Source organism: Colobus angolensis, unplaced genomic scaffold (assembly GCF_000951035.1).
Source record: "Colobus angolensis palliatus isolate OR3802 unplaced genomic scaffold, Cang.pa_1.0 Scaffold107, whole genome shotgun sequence".
Lineage (NCBI taxonomy): Eukaryota > Metazoa > Chordata > Mammalia > Primates > Cercopithecidae > Colobus > Colobus angolensis.
Window position 1 is genome coordinate 4,110,574 of NW_012111697.1, and position 16,501 is coordinate 4,127,074.

Below are 16,501 nucleotides of genomic sequence, written 5' to 3' on the forward strand. Positions count from 1 at the left end.
CCGAGGCGGGCGGATCACAAAGTCAGGAGATGGAGACCATCCTGGTTAACACAGTGAAACCCTGTCTCTACTAAAAATACAAAAAATTAGCCAGCGTGGTGGCGGGTGCCTGTAGTCCCAGCTACTCAGGAGGCTGAGGCAGGAGAATGGCGTGAATCCAGGAGGCAGAGCTTGCAGTGAGCCGAGATCACGCCACTGCACTCCAGCCCGGGTGACAGAGCAAGATTCCGTCTCAAAAACAAAGCAAAACAAAACAAAAAACTGGGCGTTGATAGCCTAGAGATGGGATTTAAGCTGTGCATATAGGGGAGGCACCCCATGGCATGAGTGGTACAGAGAGGAGGATGGAGACCTAACACCTGGGGCTGGCCAGGAATAAGGGGTTGGGGGCCAGAACTAGATGACAATATGGTTACAACCGGCAGTGAGTGCCATGAGAAAGTACACGTCATTTTGAAAGCCTATAACTGGAAGCTTCACCTAGTCTCAGGCTGGGTGGAGACAGGGAGGGCTTTCTGGAAGAGATGACTCCTGAGGTGACACCTGCAGCCTGAGTAGCTACACAACCAGACCAGAAAAAAAAAGGTGGCAGGAGAGTTCCTGGCCAAGGGCATGAGGGCTGGCAGCAAGTGAGCCTCGGGAGAGGGCAGAGAGCTGCAGCAGTCTGGCAGGGAGGGGTGTGGTGAGAAGGGAATCTGGATTAGTCATCACCAAAAGATTTGTCATCACCCAAGCCTGGGCTCAGATCTGGTGCTGCCACCCTCCGTGACCCTGCCTTTCAGAATCTCCATTCTCCCTCCTGCCTTGCAGACAAGGCTTGTGTAGCAGTTACCTCGGCCTGGCCCCAGCAAGGCCTCAGGAAACATCAGCTGCAACTACTTTTGTCTGTTGTGATCTTGTTATTTGAGCTATTATAGTAATTATATTATTAACGCATAAGGGTAGTGGTTAAGGATACAGGCTAGGGAGCGTGGTTGCCTGGGTTTAAACTCAGAGTGGGTTTACTTCTCTGTAAAATGGGGATAATAAATAGCATGTATGTCACAGGGCTGTTAGGAGAATGAGGGAGCTGATGGACGTCAAGCACTTGGAGGAGTGCTTGACAGTTATCTGTTTTTTTATTTTTTATTTTTCTGAGACAGTTTTGCTCTTGTTGCCCAAGCTAGAGTGCAATGGTGTGATCTCGACTCACTACAACCTCTGCCTCCTGGATTCAAGCGGTTCTCCTGCCTCAGCCTCCCGAGCAGCTGGGATAACAGGCACATGCCACCACGCCCAGCTAATTTTTTGTATTTTTAGTAGAAACGGGATTTCGCTATGTTAGCCAGGGTGGTCTCGAACGCCTGACCTCAGGTGATCTGCCCGCCTCGGCCTCCCAAAGTGCCAGGATTACAGGCATGAGCCACCACGCCCGGCCTGTTTTTGTATTATTTAAGGATGACTAAGAGTCCACCAGCTGAGGAATACAGGTGGCCTCCAGGCTGAGGGAGCAGCATGGGCACAGAGATAGAGCTAATAGCTGGCATTTACAAAGCATTTATCACCTACTTATTTATTTATTTATTTATTTGAGATGGAGTTTCACTCTTGTTGCCCAGACTGGAGTGCAATGGTGCAATCTTGGTTCACTGAAACCTCTGCCTCCTGGGTTCAAGCCATCCTCCTGCCTCAGCCTCCTGAGTAACTGCACATGCCCGGCTAATTTTGTATTTTTTAGTAGAGACAGGGTTTCTCCATGTTAGTCAGATTGGTCTTGAACTCCCGATCTCAGGTGATCTGCCCGCCTCGGCATCCCAAAATTCTGGGATTTCAGGCGTGAGCCACTGTGCCTGGCTATTTATTTATTTGAGACAGAGTCTCGCTCTGTCATCCAGATTGTAGTGCAGTGGCATGATCTTGGCTCACTGTAACCTCTGCCTCCTGGGCTCTGGTGATCCTCCCACCTGTCTCCAGAGTAGCTGGGACTAGGCGCATGCCACCACACTCAGCTAATTGCTAATTTCTATACTATTATTATTTGTAGAGACAAATTCTCACTTTATTGCCCAGGCTGGAGTCGAACTCCTGGGCTCAAGAGATCCTTCTGCCTCAGCCTCCCAAAGTGCAGGGAATACAGGCATGAACCATCACACCCAGCCACTGCTTTAAGTTTTTTTTAATAATCAGTATTCCTGCAGATATCATTTAATTTTTTTTTTTTTTTTTGAGGCGGAGTCTCGCTCTGTCGCCCAGGCTGGAGTGCAGTGGCTGGATCTCAGCTCACTGCCAGCTCTGCCTCCCGGGTTCATGCTGTTCTCCTGCCTCAGCCTCCCGAGTAGCTGGGACTACAGGCGCCCGCCACCTCGCCCGGCTAGTTTTTTGTATTTTTTAGTACAGACGGGGTTTCACCGGGTTAGCCAGGATGATCTCGATCTCCTGACCTCGTGATCCACCAGTCTCGGCCTCCCAAAGTGCTGGGATTACAGGCTTGAGCCACCGTGCCCGGCTGACATCATTTAATTTTGATAGGGGGCCTAGTGGTATGGAGCAACCCATGATCCCATTTTACAGATGAGAAAATCGCTGCTCAGGAATATCAAGTCACTGTTTTGGGGTTGTGCAGTTATTACAGGGCATAGCCAGGATTCAACTCAAGCCTAGCCAGCCTCCAGGGTAGGCGCTAACAGCCAGCCAGCCTGCCTGGGGGCCAGATTTAGCTGCCCCTGAGGAGTCCTGAAAAAGTACTGGACACCTGTGGCTCACGCCTGTAATCCCAGCACTTTGGCAGGCCGAGGCGGGTGGATCACCTAAGATCAGGAGTTTGAGACCAGCCTGGTCAACATGGCAAAACCCCGTCTTTACCAAAAATTCAAAAATTAGCTGGGCGTGTGGTGCACGCCTGTAATCCCAGCTACTCGGGAGGCTGAGGCAGGAGAATCGCTTGAACCTGGGAGGCGGAGACTGCAGTGAGCCGAGATGGCGCCATTGCACTCCAGCCTGGGCAACAGAGCAAGATGCTGTCTCAAAAACAAAAAAAAAAAGAAAAAAAAAGAAACCAGGCTATGTAAAAACAGTATTGTTAAAAATTAAATTAAATCAAAAAAAGGCCGGTAGCCCATACCTGTAATCCCAGTACCTCCCAGTACTTTGGGAAGCTGAGGCAGGAGGATGGCTTGAGGCCAGAGATGGCTTGAGGCCCGGAATTCAAGAGCAGCCTGGGCAACATAGCGAGACCTCCGTCTCTATTACGTAAAAACAACAATATTTTTTAAGTAAATAAAGAAACCCGGCCGCTGCCAAAGGAATCTTCCTGTGTCTGGGGCCTTCTTTAGAGACTAGCATACTGAGGATACCCTTTGGGCCAGTCCAGGAAGGAATGATTCTGGTGGCCCCTGACTGGAGCGGGGGCGTGGTAAGGTTCGCCTGGGAGGCGGGGCCGGCGCTGCCTGCGGTTTGACTGCCATCCGGGCTGCTGCAGGCACTGGGAAAGGCAGTCCAGCCTCAGTCCTCGCCACAGACACGGGCGATTGTCCCCCTGCGTGTGAGCCAAAGCATACTCCAGGCCTCCAGGAGGTGTTTGTTGCGACAACACCTGGAAAGGGCCCGTGCGGAGTCCCTTAGTGAGCGGACCGAAAACCGCCACCCTGGAAGGATATTTGCAGGCCCTAGCGGCTGTCACACTACGACACTGCGGGGTGTGGGTCTCCTCCGAGTTCTCATCCCCGGGCGCCTTCACCCAGACCTGAGGGGTGTCGGGAAGACCCCCGCCTACCCAGTCAGGGCCGGGTTAAGACCTCCGGCGCTGGAAACGTGTAGGGCGGGGCCCAGATCCGGGTCCCGCTAGCAGGGCGGTATGGGGTGCGCATGCGCAGTGTCCGCTTCGGCTCTAGGACCGCGCGGGAGACAGCCGGGCCGCGGTGCAGTGCCAGACCCGAGAGTTGCGGCCTGAGTCACCGGCCCTGCCCTCCAGAGCCGGACGCTGCGGGAGGCCCGGGAGCGGCAGCGGAACGGACTCCCAGACCTCTGGACGCGTGCGGTGGTAAGCGCCAGCCCGTACCCCCTCCGCACCCCGCAATTCCGGCTTTGGCGGCCCCCAGACCTGGCGAACCGTGAAGTCTCGGCCTCAGGAGCCCCCCAGATCCACAGTCTCAGATTCGAACCCTCAGACCTGTTCGACCCCCTTTTATGCCGTCCCGGGGACGTCCCGTACTTCTCCACCCTCTGTCTCATGATCCAAAATATAGGCCCATAGGTTTCAGAGATACCCTGTGAATTCTTCTTTGGGGTGTCTTGAACCGCGATCGTAGATCTGTGCCCCCAGTTCCAGCGAGAGACCCCATTATCCGGGAACCCAGGGCTCACAGCCACGATCTTAGACCCGAGCCCACAGAGCCAGAGGTGACACTGGAATCCTGCCGCTGGGAATACCTGAATTCTCAAGCCCACATCTGGGATTTCCTAAACCCCGCCCTGGGGCCCTTTAGGCGGTGAATGTTTGCTCCGCGCCCATGACCCGCCAAGGACCTTTACATTCAGTCTGGGCTCTGGATCTCGCATTCTAGCGCCCAGACACGTCGGGCACGCCTTACGCCAACTTGGGGTCCCCACCAAGAGAACCCCCACCAGACCTACACCCTCCGCTTAACGCGTGCACCCAGTCCAGGCTCCCTCAAGCCCACGGGTGCCTTTTAGACCCAAGAAGGTTGCAAACCTTGCGAGGACAACCCGCCCTCGCAAACTCAGACCCCCACCCGGAGGCCTCAGATCCCTCCTCCACGTCCAGCTGACGGAAATGCGTGTTTGAGGGGAGGGTGTGGGCTCAGGGGCGAAGCACCCACTGGCCCCCTTTTTCCCCCCCAGCAGGGAGTCGCAGCCATGTTCCTGGTTAACTCGTTCTTGAAGGGCGGCGGCGGCGGCGGCGGTGGAGGCGGAGGCGGCGGTGGTGGTGGAACTGCCATGCGCATCCTAGGCGGAGTCATCAGCGCCATCAGGTAAGGCGGCGACTATTGGAGGGGCGGGGCCTGGAACTATGAATGGGCGGTGCCTCAGAGGGGCGTGGTCTAACAATAATATAATAGGGTTAACCTGGGTACCTGAATTAGGCCGGGTGGCCTATTTTGAGAGTCCTGCTATAAGGGGGTGGACCCCAATGAGGCGGATCAGTCCTTGGGAGCGGGGCTTGATATGGGAGTAGTCTGATTGTGTGGGACCAGGACAATGTGGTACTGAGGGGACCGATGTGGAGTTTTGGAGGGTGGGGCTTATGGGTCTGGGCCAGACCTGCATTGGCTAACCTGGAGATGAACGTTAAAGGGGCGGAGCCAATGCGTCTGAGTGACATTTTACGGTCGGGGCTTGACTTATGAGTGTGGTCAGAGGTTTTAGGTGGGTTAATGAGGAGGTGAGCCCAGGAGAAAGCAAGACCTAATGGGATAGGGGAAATGGCCCAGAATGGGCTGGACTTGCTGAGAACTGGCTGGATTAATGGAGAAAAATGCCCTGGTAGGGGTAAGGCAGGTTGGCCTAATTAGTCATGGCCACTGAGCAGTGATCCCTTGAAGGGGCTGGGGTAGGATGTTGGGAAGACAGGTATTTAGGAAGGGGGCCTTGGAGTAGAGTCTTGGGCAGATGGCACCTAAGGAGGATAAGACCTTGGGAAGCTGGGGCAGAGCCTCTATGAAGTGAGCCCTCCAAGGGGAGGGGGTTTTTGATTCTGTGTGGGATTTTTAGGTTGAGGGTGGCCGAGATGACTGGAATCTGCCACTGGGTAGGTGTGCCTGCCAGGGGCCCTGAAGGGTGGGGTTGGCCTGAGGAAGGGAGAAGAGGGGCGCGACCAGGGCAGCATGGATTGGGACAGATGAGGACAAGAACAGATGAAGGGCACAGCAACCAAGTAAGGAAGATAGCGGCTGACGTCTGGAGCGTTGGGTCTGATGGTTCTGTAGTGCTGCCCGTTGGAGGCCCCGCCCCCGACACTAACCCCTCCCCCTTATCTCTTCGCAGCGAGGCGGCTGCGCAATACAACCCGGAGCCCCCGGTAAGCCCACTCTGCAACCAGACCCCCTTCTCCTGCCAAGGCCTCTTCGAGGTCCCATTCTTTTTCCTGTAGAGAAGTCCCACTGTCCTCCCCTTCTTGTGAAATTCCTCTGCCAGTTCCGTGCCATGTCCGCAGCTTCGCCATGGGTCTTAGCCATGCCCCACATACGCGCACCCATTCACTACCACCTCTCATTCTTTTTCTCATCAAGCTGCCCAGCCCACTCTGACTTTCCCACCCAGGGTGCCTGGGTGTGGGGAGCCGTCCTGGCCGGGTTCCCCTCCCCCTGCTCTGAGCTCTCCTCCCTCTGCAGCCTCCACGCACACATTACTCCAACATTGAGGCCAACGAGAGTGAGGAGGTCCGGCAGTTCCGGAGACTCTTTGCCCAGCTGGCTGGAGATGTAAGTAACCTGGGGTTACCTGACCCCGTCCTAACCCTTCCATCCCTTCCCTTGTGGCTGCCCTTTCACACACACCCTTGACCGGGACAATCCCAGTGTTCCCATTCTCCATGACATTCTCAGACCCTTCAGTCACGCCTGACCTGCCCCTAACTTCCGCCTGCAGGACATGGAGGTCAGCGCCACAGAACTCATGAACATTCTCAATAAGGTTGTAACACGACGTAAGTGACCGGGCTTAAGGAATAGGGTAGGTTTAGAGGCAGAGGGGCCGGAGTGGCTTTGACCTCTGGCCTCTGACTTTCAATCTGTTGCCCACAGACCCTGATCTGAAGACTGATGGTTTTGGCATTGACACGTGTCGCAGCATGGTGGCGGTGATGGATGTATCCTTGGGAGCAGTGTGGGAGAGGCCCTGGGTGCACAGGGAGTTTTTTGAGAGTATGTTTGGAAAGCCAATGTGTAGCCTTCATATCCACAGATGTGGAAATGCATTCATCAGAGTACACTCACCTGCAGACATGTGGCAGTAAATCATAACAATGCCAGCTGTTACAGCTGGCACTTTAATTATATAAAGTGACCGAACCTTCACAACCACCCTGTTGGACAGGCACAATTATTATATTCCATTTTACAGATGAGGAAACAGGCTCAGTTTCCTGAAAGAAGCAGTCATTTGTCTCAAGTTATAGATAGGTGTCAGGCGTGGTGGCTCATGCCTGTAATCCCAACACTTTGGGAGGCCGAGGTGGGCAGATCACCTGAGGTCAGGAGTTCGAGACCAGCCTAGCCAACATGGTGAAACCCCATCTCTATTAAAAATACAAAAATTAGCCAGGCGTGGTGGTGTGCAGCTATAGTCTCAGCTACTTGGGAGGCTGAGGCAGGAGAATTGCTGAAACCCGGGAGGTGGAGGTTGCAGTGAGCAGAGGTTTCGTCACTGCACTCCAGTCTGTGGGCTCAGGTCTTTTGGGCTTGGGAACCCAAATTTATAACAGCCACATGCACATGTACACACACACACCTAAGAGCACACCCACATACGTGAAGGTGTATGAGGCAGTGTGCTCAGGAACACACATATATCTGTATATGGGCCAGCCATCAGCTGACCTTTGATACATGCATATTTTTATTTATTTTTGTTTTAAAAAATAGTTTATAAGGAGACAAACTTTCACTATATCGACCCGGCAAGTCTCAAACTCCTGACCTCAAGCAATCCTCCCGCCTTGGCCTCCCAAAGTATTGGGATTACAGGCTTGAGACACTGCGCCTGCCCTTATGCACATTTAACACATAGGGCAGTACAGACACACACATATATACATGTCATGTAATCACAGACATATTGCATAGAGCGAAGCAATCCCAACTCGACCTCTTAACCAGATTATTGAACCTCTCTGTGCCTCAGTTTCTCTGTCTGTAAAATGAGTGAGTGATAATGTTGATACTGAATTGGAGCTATATGCAAAATAGCTTGCATAGTTGATACTGAATTGGAGCACTGTGCATAATGCATAGTATGTGGTCTGTACACATAAGCTCTTAACTATGATATTGGGTAGAGTTTTCAGCTTTGAATATGTTTCTTTCTCTGGAAATAGTCCTGGTAGAACTGGTGTCCCAAAGATTTAGTGAGAAAGTGATGTTCCTGAGCTCAACGATCCACCTGCTTTGGCTTCCCAAAGTGCTGGGGTTCCAGGCATGAACCACCATGCCTGGCCACACACTTGTTTTTCACATGTCCTAACATTTATGAAATTGTGTTACTGTCCATAATTTTCTTTTCTTTCTTTTTTTATTTTTATTTTTATTTATTTTTATTTTTTTATTTTTGAGACGGAGTCTCACTCTGTCGCCCAGGCTGGAGTGCAGTGGCTGGATCTCAGCTCACTGCAAGCTCCGCCTCCCAGGTTTACGCCATTCTCCTGCCTCAGCCTCCCGAGTAGCTGGGACTACAGGCGGCCGCCACCTCGCCCGGCTAGTTTTTTGTATTTTTTAGTAGAGATGGGGTTTCACCATGTTAGCCAGGATGGTCTCGATCTCCTGATCTTGTGATCCGCCCGTCTCGGCCTCCCAAAGTGCTGGGATTACAGGTGGGAGCCACCGCGCCTGGCCTATCAAGAATTTTCTGAATGAGCAATTAACAACTCTTCAGGCAAGGAATGTGTACTTTAGAGTAGTTGAATATAATTCCTCATGATTATGTTCCTTTTTTGAGACGGAGTTTCGCTCTGTCACCCAGGTTGGAGTGCAGTGGCGTGATCTCAGCTCACTGCAAGCTCCGCTTCCTGGGCTCATGCCATTCTCCTGCCTCAGCCTCCCGAGTAGCTGGGACTACAGGCGCCTGCCATCTCGACCGGCTAATTTTTTTTGTATTTTTAGTAGAGACGGGGTTTCACTGTGTTAGCCAGGATGGTCTCAATCTCCTGACCTTGTGATCCACCCACCTTGGCTTCCCAAAGTGCTGGGATTACAGGCGTGAGCCACCGCGCCCGGCCTAGTTATGTTTAAAGAGAATCCTTATTTAGAAATATAAGTGATGATATGTATGGATAAAATGAAAAATAAAACTGCACACCAGGTGATATGACTAGGACCAAGCGGGAGCTGGAGTTTCAGCTCTGGCTCCCCTGCTTGCTGTATCACCATCGTGTCCACAGTGCATGTGATGCGTGCATCTGGGTGTAGCTGTCACTCTTCTTAACACCCTCCCACCAGAGCGACACCACAGGCAAGCTGGGCTTTGAGGAATTCAAGTACTTGTGGAACAACATCAAAAGGTGGCAGGTGTGTAGCAACCTCTGAAATCCCTGGCACCCAGACCCCCAAGCCACGGAGATACCATGCTCCACAATGCTCACTTGGACTCGATCTCTTTGTCCCTACAGGCCATATACAAACAGTTTGACACTGACCGATCAGGGACCATTTGCAGTAGCGAACTCCCAGGGGCTTTTGAGGCGGCAGGTATGGCTGGCAGGGACATGGTGGGGCTGGGAGTGGGCTGGGTGAGAAAACCTTTACTCAGCTGGTCTGGGCCTGACTCCTGGGCGTGGGAGTGGGTTGGGCCATGTGGCCCCCACACCTGAAGGACTAAATCCATCTTAGGGTTCCACCTGAATGAGCATCTCTATAACATGATCATCCGACGCTACTCAGATGAAAGTGGGAACATGGATTTTGACAACTTCATCAGCTGCTTGGTCAGGCTGGACGCCATGTTCCGTGAGTGACGCCCCAGCTGTCTTCCTGGGTGGGGATTCCTATTACCTCTATGGGCCAAAGTCTCCTCTAAGCCTGACTTTGAGGTGGGCGATGCTAGGGGCACAGGGGTGACTGAATCAGCCCCAGTTTCTGCCCTCATGGAGCGCACAGTCTAGAGACGAGTCCCCAGAGAGTGACAGTTCAGACTGGTGATGGCTGAGAGGGGAAGCTCAGGGCAGAGTGATGGGTTGTGATGGGGACAGCACAGGCTGAGGGTCTAGGGCTCTGGTGAGGGAAAGAGTGAGCAGAGTGTGCTCAGACTGTGCTTGGGGAAGCCTAGAGGGCAAATCCAATCCAGGAGGCACCTGATGCAGCCCAAGGGGTCAGGGAGGGCTCACTGGAGAGGGAACATTGGGACCTGAGGGATGAGGACAGAACTTAGTGAGAAGGTGGGGAATACTGTTGCAGGCTGAGGGAACAGCCTGTACAAAGGCCTAGAAGGGGAAAGAAGATGGGGCTTCTGGTACTTTTAGCTTGCTTTCTTTTCTTTCTTTTCTCTTGTCTTTTCTTTTCTTTCTGCCTGCCTGCCTTCCTGCCTTCCTCTTCCTTTTTCTTCCTTTCTCTTCCTTTCTCTCCTCTCCTCTCCTCTCCTTTCCTTTCTCTCTTCTTTCTTTTTTTTCTCCTTTTTGACAGAGTCTTGCTCTTGTTGCCCAGGCTGGAGTGCAGTGGCACCATCACAGCTCACTGCAGCCTCAACTCCTAGGCTCCAGCAGGCCTCCTGCCTCAGCTTACCGAATACCTGGGAGTACAGGCACACACTGCCATGCCTGGCTAATTTTTAAAAATTTTTTATAGAGACAGGGTCTTGCTATGTTGCCCAGGCTTGTCTTGAACTCCTGAGCTCCAGCAATCCTCCCACCTCAGCCTCCTAAAGCCTTGGTATTATAGGCATGAGCCATTGCATGTGGCCTTCTAAGTGTTAGTGTACTGAATGCTGAAGACATGGCTGAGAAGTAGGAATTACTGTCCTTATTTTATGGAGGAAGAACTTAGGGTTCAAGGAAGCAAAATTTCTTGCTCATAGTCACCCAGCTAGGAAGTTGCAAAGCCGGAATTTGAACTTGGATCTGTCTGAGATCTGAGCTAAGTAAGAGAAGTTAGGAGCAGTGGGCATGATTAGGTCATCCAGGATTGTGGGTGCGAAGTTTGGGGGTGCTCAGACTCTGCCAGGGACATTGGGGAGCCATTGCAGGTTCTAGGCAGAGGGAGGGACAGGGTCAGATTTGGCTTTAGAAAGATCCCTTGGCCTTACCGGGCACAGTGGCTCATGCCTATAATCCCAGCACTTTGGGAGGCCGAGGTGGGTGGATCATGAGGTCAGGAGTTCTAGACCATCCTGGCTAACACGGTGAAACCCCATCTGTACTAAAAATGCAAAAAATTAGCCGGGTGTGGTGGTGGGCAACTGTAGTCCTAGCTACTCGGGAGGCTGAGGCAGGAGAATGGTGTGAACCTGGGAGGTGGAGCTTGCAGTGAGCCGAGATTGCACCACTGCACTGCAGCCTGGGCGACAGAGCGAGACTCCGTCTCAAAATAAAAAAAGAAAGATTCCTCGGCCTCCAGGCCGGGCGCAGTGGCTCACGCCTGTAATCCCAGTACTTTGGGAGGCCGAGGCAGGAGTATCGCCTGAGGTCAGGAGTTCAAGACCAGCCTGGCCAACGTGGCGAAACCCCGTATCTACTAAGAACACAAAAATTAGCCGGGCGTGGGGGCATGCCTGTAATCCCAGCTACTCAGGAGGCTTAGGGAAGGAGAATTGCTTGGAACCCAGGAAACGGAGGTTGCAGTGAGCAGAGATCATGCCATTGCACTCCAGCCTGGGTGACAAGAGCGAGACTCCATGTCAAAAAAAAAAAAAAGAAAGAAAGATCCCATGGCCTCCAGAGAGCCCAGGGAGGACAATGCATGAAGAGTGACAGAGGAAAAGAAGCAAGTATGTGAGATAGCAGGGAGGTGAAGAAAGTGGACAGTAAGGGGAGATGAGGCCAAAAGTCACATAAGAGGGGCCAGGAAATAGCCACTGCATCTACCAGCAAGAAGGCTGATAGTCGGGAGGATCGTTTGAGACCAGCCCAGGCAACATAGTACGACCCTATCTCTACAAAAAAAAAAAAAAAAAAATAGCCGGGCGTGGTGGCACATGCCTGTGGTCTCAGTTGCTCGGGAGGCTGAGGTGGGAGGATCATGTGAGCCCAGGAGGGTGAGGCTGCAGTGAGCTATGATCTTGCCACTGGACTCCAGCCTGGGCCACAGAGACATTGTTTCAAAAAAAAAAAAAAATGAGGGCCGGACATCGTGGCTCACTCCTGTAATCCCAGCACTTTGGGAGGCCAAGGCAGGCAGATCACCTGATGTCAGGAGTTTGAGACCAGCCTGACCAAGATACTGAAACCCCGTCTCTACTAAAAATACAAAAACATTAGCTGGGTGTGGTGGTTCACGCCTGCAGTCCCAGCTACCCAGGAGGCTGAGGCAGGAGAATCACTTGAACCTGGGAGGCAGAGGTTGCAGTGAGCCAAGATTGTGCCACTGTACTCCAGCCTGGGCAACAGAGTGGGACTCTGTCTCAAAAAAAAAAAAAAAGGCCGGGCGCGGTGGCTCAAGCCTGTAATCCCAGCACTTTGGGAGGCCGAGACGGGCGGATCACGAGGTCAGGAGATCGAGACCATCCTGGCTAACGGTGAAACCCCGTCTCTACTAAAAAATCCAAAAAACTAGCCGGGCACGGTGGCGGGTGCCTGTAGTCCCAGCTACTCAGGAGGCTGAGGCAGGAGAATGGCATAAGCCCGGGAGGCGGAGCTTGCAGTGAGCTGAGATCCGGCCACTGCACTCCAGCCTGGGTGACAGAGCTAGACTCCGTCTCAAAAAAAAAAAAAAAAAAAAGGCAGCCAGGCAGTGCAGGACGCTGTGGGTGTGGACACCTGAGGGTGGTGGTAACTGAGCTGTGATAGTGTAGTCATTGTGTCTAGATTCCCTGTGGGTGGGGAACATGGAGTCAAGTTTCAGGGCAGATGTGGGGACCTACCTGTAAGATTCTAGGGGCAGGAAGTAGAGAGTGCAGAGCCTCCCTCTAGTAGCCTGTTGGGCTTGGAACTGGAGAGGATGGAGCATAGATGTCAGTAGGAGGCTGGGGCTGGGCAGAGGTGATACGAGTACAGAGAGGCCATTATTGAGGAGGGTAACAGCTTGGATTCCAATCCTCGTTTCTTCATTTTCTTACTGTGTGACCTGGGGCATGGCCCCTCCCTTCTCTGCCTCATTTTTTTTTTCTTTTCCTTTTTTTAATTTTTAGTTTTTTTAAAAAAAAGCAGAGATGAGGTGTCTGTTGCCCAGATTGGTCTCGAGCTCCTGGGCTCAAGTGATCCTCCCATCTCGACCTTCCAAAGTGTTGGGATTACAGGTGTGAACCACCATGCCCAGCCTGTGCTTCATTTTAAAATGACACTTATCTCACAGAGTTGGATTAAGTGAGCTAATACCTGGAAAGCACTTTACACTGTGCTGGGTGAAGGGGTGGCCTGCCCCTCTACACCTGTGGGTGTTTCTCGTGAGAGACTGGAGAAAAGAAATGAGACACAGAGACAAAGTATAGAGAAGGAAAAAGTGGGCCCAGGGGACCGGCGCTCAGCATACAGGCGGCACCGGTCTCTGAGTTCCCTCAATATTTATTGATCATTTTCTTTACCATCTTAGAAAAAGGGAAGTGGCAGGATAATATGATCATATAGGGAGAAGGTCAGCAGTGAGACATATGAATAAAGATTTCTCTGACATAAGTTTAAGGAAAAGTGCTGTGCCTTGATATGCATATGCAAATATCTCCATAAACCTTTTTAGTGCATAAAGAGCAGCATTGCCGCTAGCACATCCCACCTTCAGCCCTAAGGAGGTTTTCTCCTTTCACAGTAAATAGAACATACAATCAGGTTTTACACTGAGATGTTCCATTGCCCAGCGACAGGCAGGAGACAGATGCTTTTCTCTATCTCAACTGCCAAGAGTCCTTCTTTCCTCTTGTACTAGTCCTCCTCAGCACAGACCCTTCACGGGTGTCAGGCTGGGGGACGATCAGGTCTTTCCCTTCCCACGAGGCCATATTTCAGACTATCACATGGGGAGAAACCTTGGACAATACCTGGCTTTCCTAGGCAGAGGTCCCTGTGACTTTCCACAGTGTATGTGTCCCTGGGTACTTGAGATTAAGAGAATGGTGATGACTTTTAACCAGCGAGCTGCCTTTAGGCACTTGTTTAACAAAGCACACCCTGCACAGCCCAAAATCCTTTAAACCTTGAGTCACCACAGCACATGTCTCTTGCAAGGACAGGGTTGGGGGTAGGGTCACAGATTAACAGCATCTCAAATACAGAACAAAATGGAATCTCTTATGTCTACTTCTTTCTATATAGACACAGTAACAGTCTGATCGCTCTTTTCCCCACAGCTGGGCACACAGTAAATACTCAGTGAAGTACCAGCTGCTATTATTGTCATCCCATATATTTGTGTAATGTTATTATGCTAAAAACCAGTCTCCTTTCTTCCCTACCCCTAAACCTCCCCATCTCCTCCTCCAGGTGCCTTCAAATCTCTTGACAAAGATGGCACTGGACAAATCCAGGTGAACATCCAGGAGGTAAGAACCCCCATCTTGGGGTATGGGTGCCTGGGGGGACCCCACCCCTTGGCCCTTCATACCAGCTCTGAGCTGCAGTCCCCTCCCTCCTATTTTGCCAGCAGTCCCTGGGTGAGGGCAGAGGGGCTAGTGCTCTGGGGTTCCCTGTCCTCACTCTCCACCCTCCTCTCCCCAGTGGCTGCAGCTGACTATGTATTCCTGAACTGGAGCCCCAGACCCACCCCCTCACCGCCTCGCTATAGGAGTCACCTGGAGCCTCGGTCTCTCCCAGGGCCCATCCTGTCTGCAGTCACATCTTTGTGGGGCCTGCTGACCCACAGCTTTTGTTCTCCCAGCACTTGTTACCCAGCTTCTCAACATCCAGGGCCCAATATGCCTGCCTGGAGTTTCCCTTGGCTCTAGAACACTCTAGCAAGCTCTGTCCAAGGGTCTCCCCACTCCCACCAGGCCCTGCACACACCCGCTCCGTAACCTCTCCCCTGTATCTGTGCCAAGCCTAGCACTTGTGATGCTTCCATGCCCCGAGGGCCCTCTCTCGGTTCTGGGAGGATGACTCCAGTCCCTGCACGCCCTGGCACACCCTTCATAGTTGCCATCCAGGCGGCCAAGCTCCAGACCGTGCCAGACCCAGGCGCCCCAGTGCCTTTGTCTATATTCTGCTCCCAGACTGCCAGGCCCAGGAGGAAATAAACACGTCCCAGTTGCTCATCTCTATGCCATCTGCCTCCTGATCTGATCTGAGAGAGGAGGGAGGAGCTTGGGCTCTGGGTCCTGGGGAACTGGGGAGGTAGTAGATTCATCCCCAGGGCTGGATCTGTGGATCTCCTTGTCGTCTTCTCATCTGCATTTTTTTCTCATCCTGAGCTGTGGAGGCTGAGACAGGACCCAGAAGGCCCCGTGATCTCTGCTTCTGCTTCCAGAGTCCGGGCTGGAGGGAGGTCTTAATACCACTCCTGGCCCTGGCTCCCAAGGCCATGTTTGCCCCTCTTGCAGCTTCTCCATCCACACTTGGCCTCTGCCTCTGTTGTGTCATGGACCATGGTCAGTGTCTTCCTTCCCACTTGAGGACACCACCCCATGTCCCCGGGTCCCGAGGGGCAGCCTGTGGGTGCTGTTTGGGGTACTCAGCAGAGGGCCCAGAGGTAGCGACATCCTAGAATTAGCCCTGGTCCAGTGTGAGGCACCGAGGGCTGGGGGTAGTGGGCAGTCCACGGGGCCGAGATCGCTGGCTGGCGGGAGTATGGGCTTGGTGGGAAGGGCTGGACACACACATAACACACACACACAGAGGCCAGTGTTTATTGACACTTGTTCAAGTCCCTCAGGCCCCCCCAGACTTCCTGGTCTTAATTCCTGGGGAAGGAGGCCCAGCCAAGGCAGTACACGCTGTAGGCAGAGCCTAGAAAGGGGAAGCGCGGGAGACAGAATGAGACCTAATCCCCTCCCTGGACATCCCGGGCTTTTAAGGCCTTCTTCAGACTCCCCAGTTCCCAGCCTGGACCCCAGCTCTAGTTTGGGCGTCAGCTCCCTTCCCAGATTGGACTCCTATTGTAAAGGCCCCTGGCGTTGATCTAGATCAGGCTGGGAACTTCCTCCCCAACTCCTCCCTGGGCCTCCGCCCCACTACTAGCCCAGCCCCCGTCCTGGGACACGAGCCCAAGCCCTATGACTCCCCTCCCTCCAGCTCAGTACTCGACCCCCTTCTTAAACGCCATCCCCCAACCCAGATCCTGGTGAGTCCTGGCCGGAAACCAGCCGCCTCCTACCCTGGGTCCAGCCCCGCCTCCCCGGCAGCTGGGGCCCGGTTGTGCCCTGCGCTCACCTCCCAGACACAGCCCCATTGTCACTCGGTACAGGATGTTGTCAACGATGCCGCCCTTCAGGTACAACGGGATGTCATTGTCCTCCTGGATGTGAGGGTGTCTGATGAGAAGGGTGCCGGCTGCTCCTTTGAGAGCGCCCCGCCTGCCCCCTGCTCTGTGCGCTCCGGCTGGCGCGTCGGATCCCCCCACCCCCAGCCCCGCCGGAAATGGGAAGCTTCCCAAAGGACTCCATTTCACATCCCTGAGCACTGGGGGGCCCGGTTGTGCCCTGCGCTCACCTCCCAGACACAGCCCCATTGTCACTCGGTACAGGATGTTGTCAACGATGCCGCCCTTCAGGTACAACG

The 16,501-nt window shown here is 53.1% G+C and overlaps 2 protein-coding genes across 3 annotated transcripts in view; one reads left to right on the top strand and one right to left on the bottom strand.

Annotated features, from left to right (window-relative positions):
- The first annotated feature begins 3,420 nt into the window (after positions 1-3,420).
- On the top strand, positions 3,421-15,046 carry CAPNS1 (calpain, small subunit 1). Of its 2 annotated transcripts, XM_011948661.1 has the most exons (12): positions 3,421-4,018; positions 4,840-4,970; positions 5,983-6,016; positions 6,330-6,419; positions 6,586-6,643; positions 6,741-6,805; positions 9,150-9,218; positions 9,320-9,398; positions 9,540-9,656; positions 14,273-14,331; positions 14,507-14,539; positions 14,880-15,046. In XM_011948661.1, exons 2-11 carry the CDS (start codon positions 4,855-4,857, stop codon positions 14,531-14,533), a joined length of 714 nt encoding a protein of 237 aa, XP_011804051.1. In that variant the 5' UTR covers positions 3,421-4,018; positions 4,840-4,854; the 3' UTR covers positions 14,534-14,539; positions 14,880-15,046. The 2 variants fall into 2 exon arrangements, with proteins under 2 accessions (XP_011804051.1, XP_011804045.1); XM_011948655.1 differs by having other exon boundaries at positions 14,507-15,045.
- Positions 15,047-15,614: 568 nt separating this feature from the next.
- LOC105516433 (cytochrome c oxidase subunit 7A1, mitochondrial) overlaps positions 15,615-16,501 on the bottom strand; it is a 2,307-nt gene continuing 1,420 nt past the window's right edge. The window contains exons 3-4 of the mRNA XM_011948644.1: positions 16,154-16,238; positions 15,615-15,730 (exon numbers count right to left, since the gene is read on the bottom strand). Of these exons, the coding sequence (XP_011804034.1) occupies positions 15,678-15,730; positions 16,154-16,238 (138 nt within the window). The 3' untranslated portion in view covers positions 15,615-15,677. The remainder of the gene's footprint in view (positions 15,731-16,153; positions 16,239-16,501) is intronic.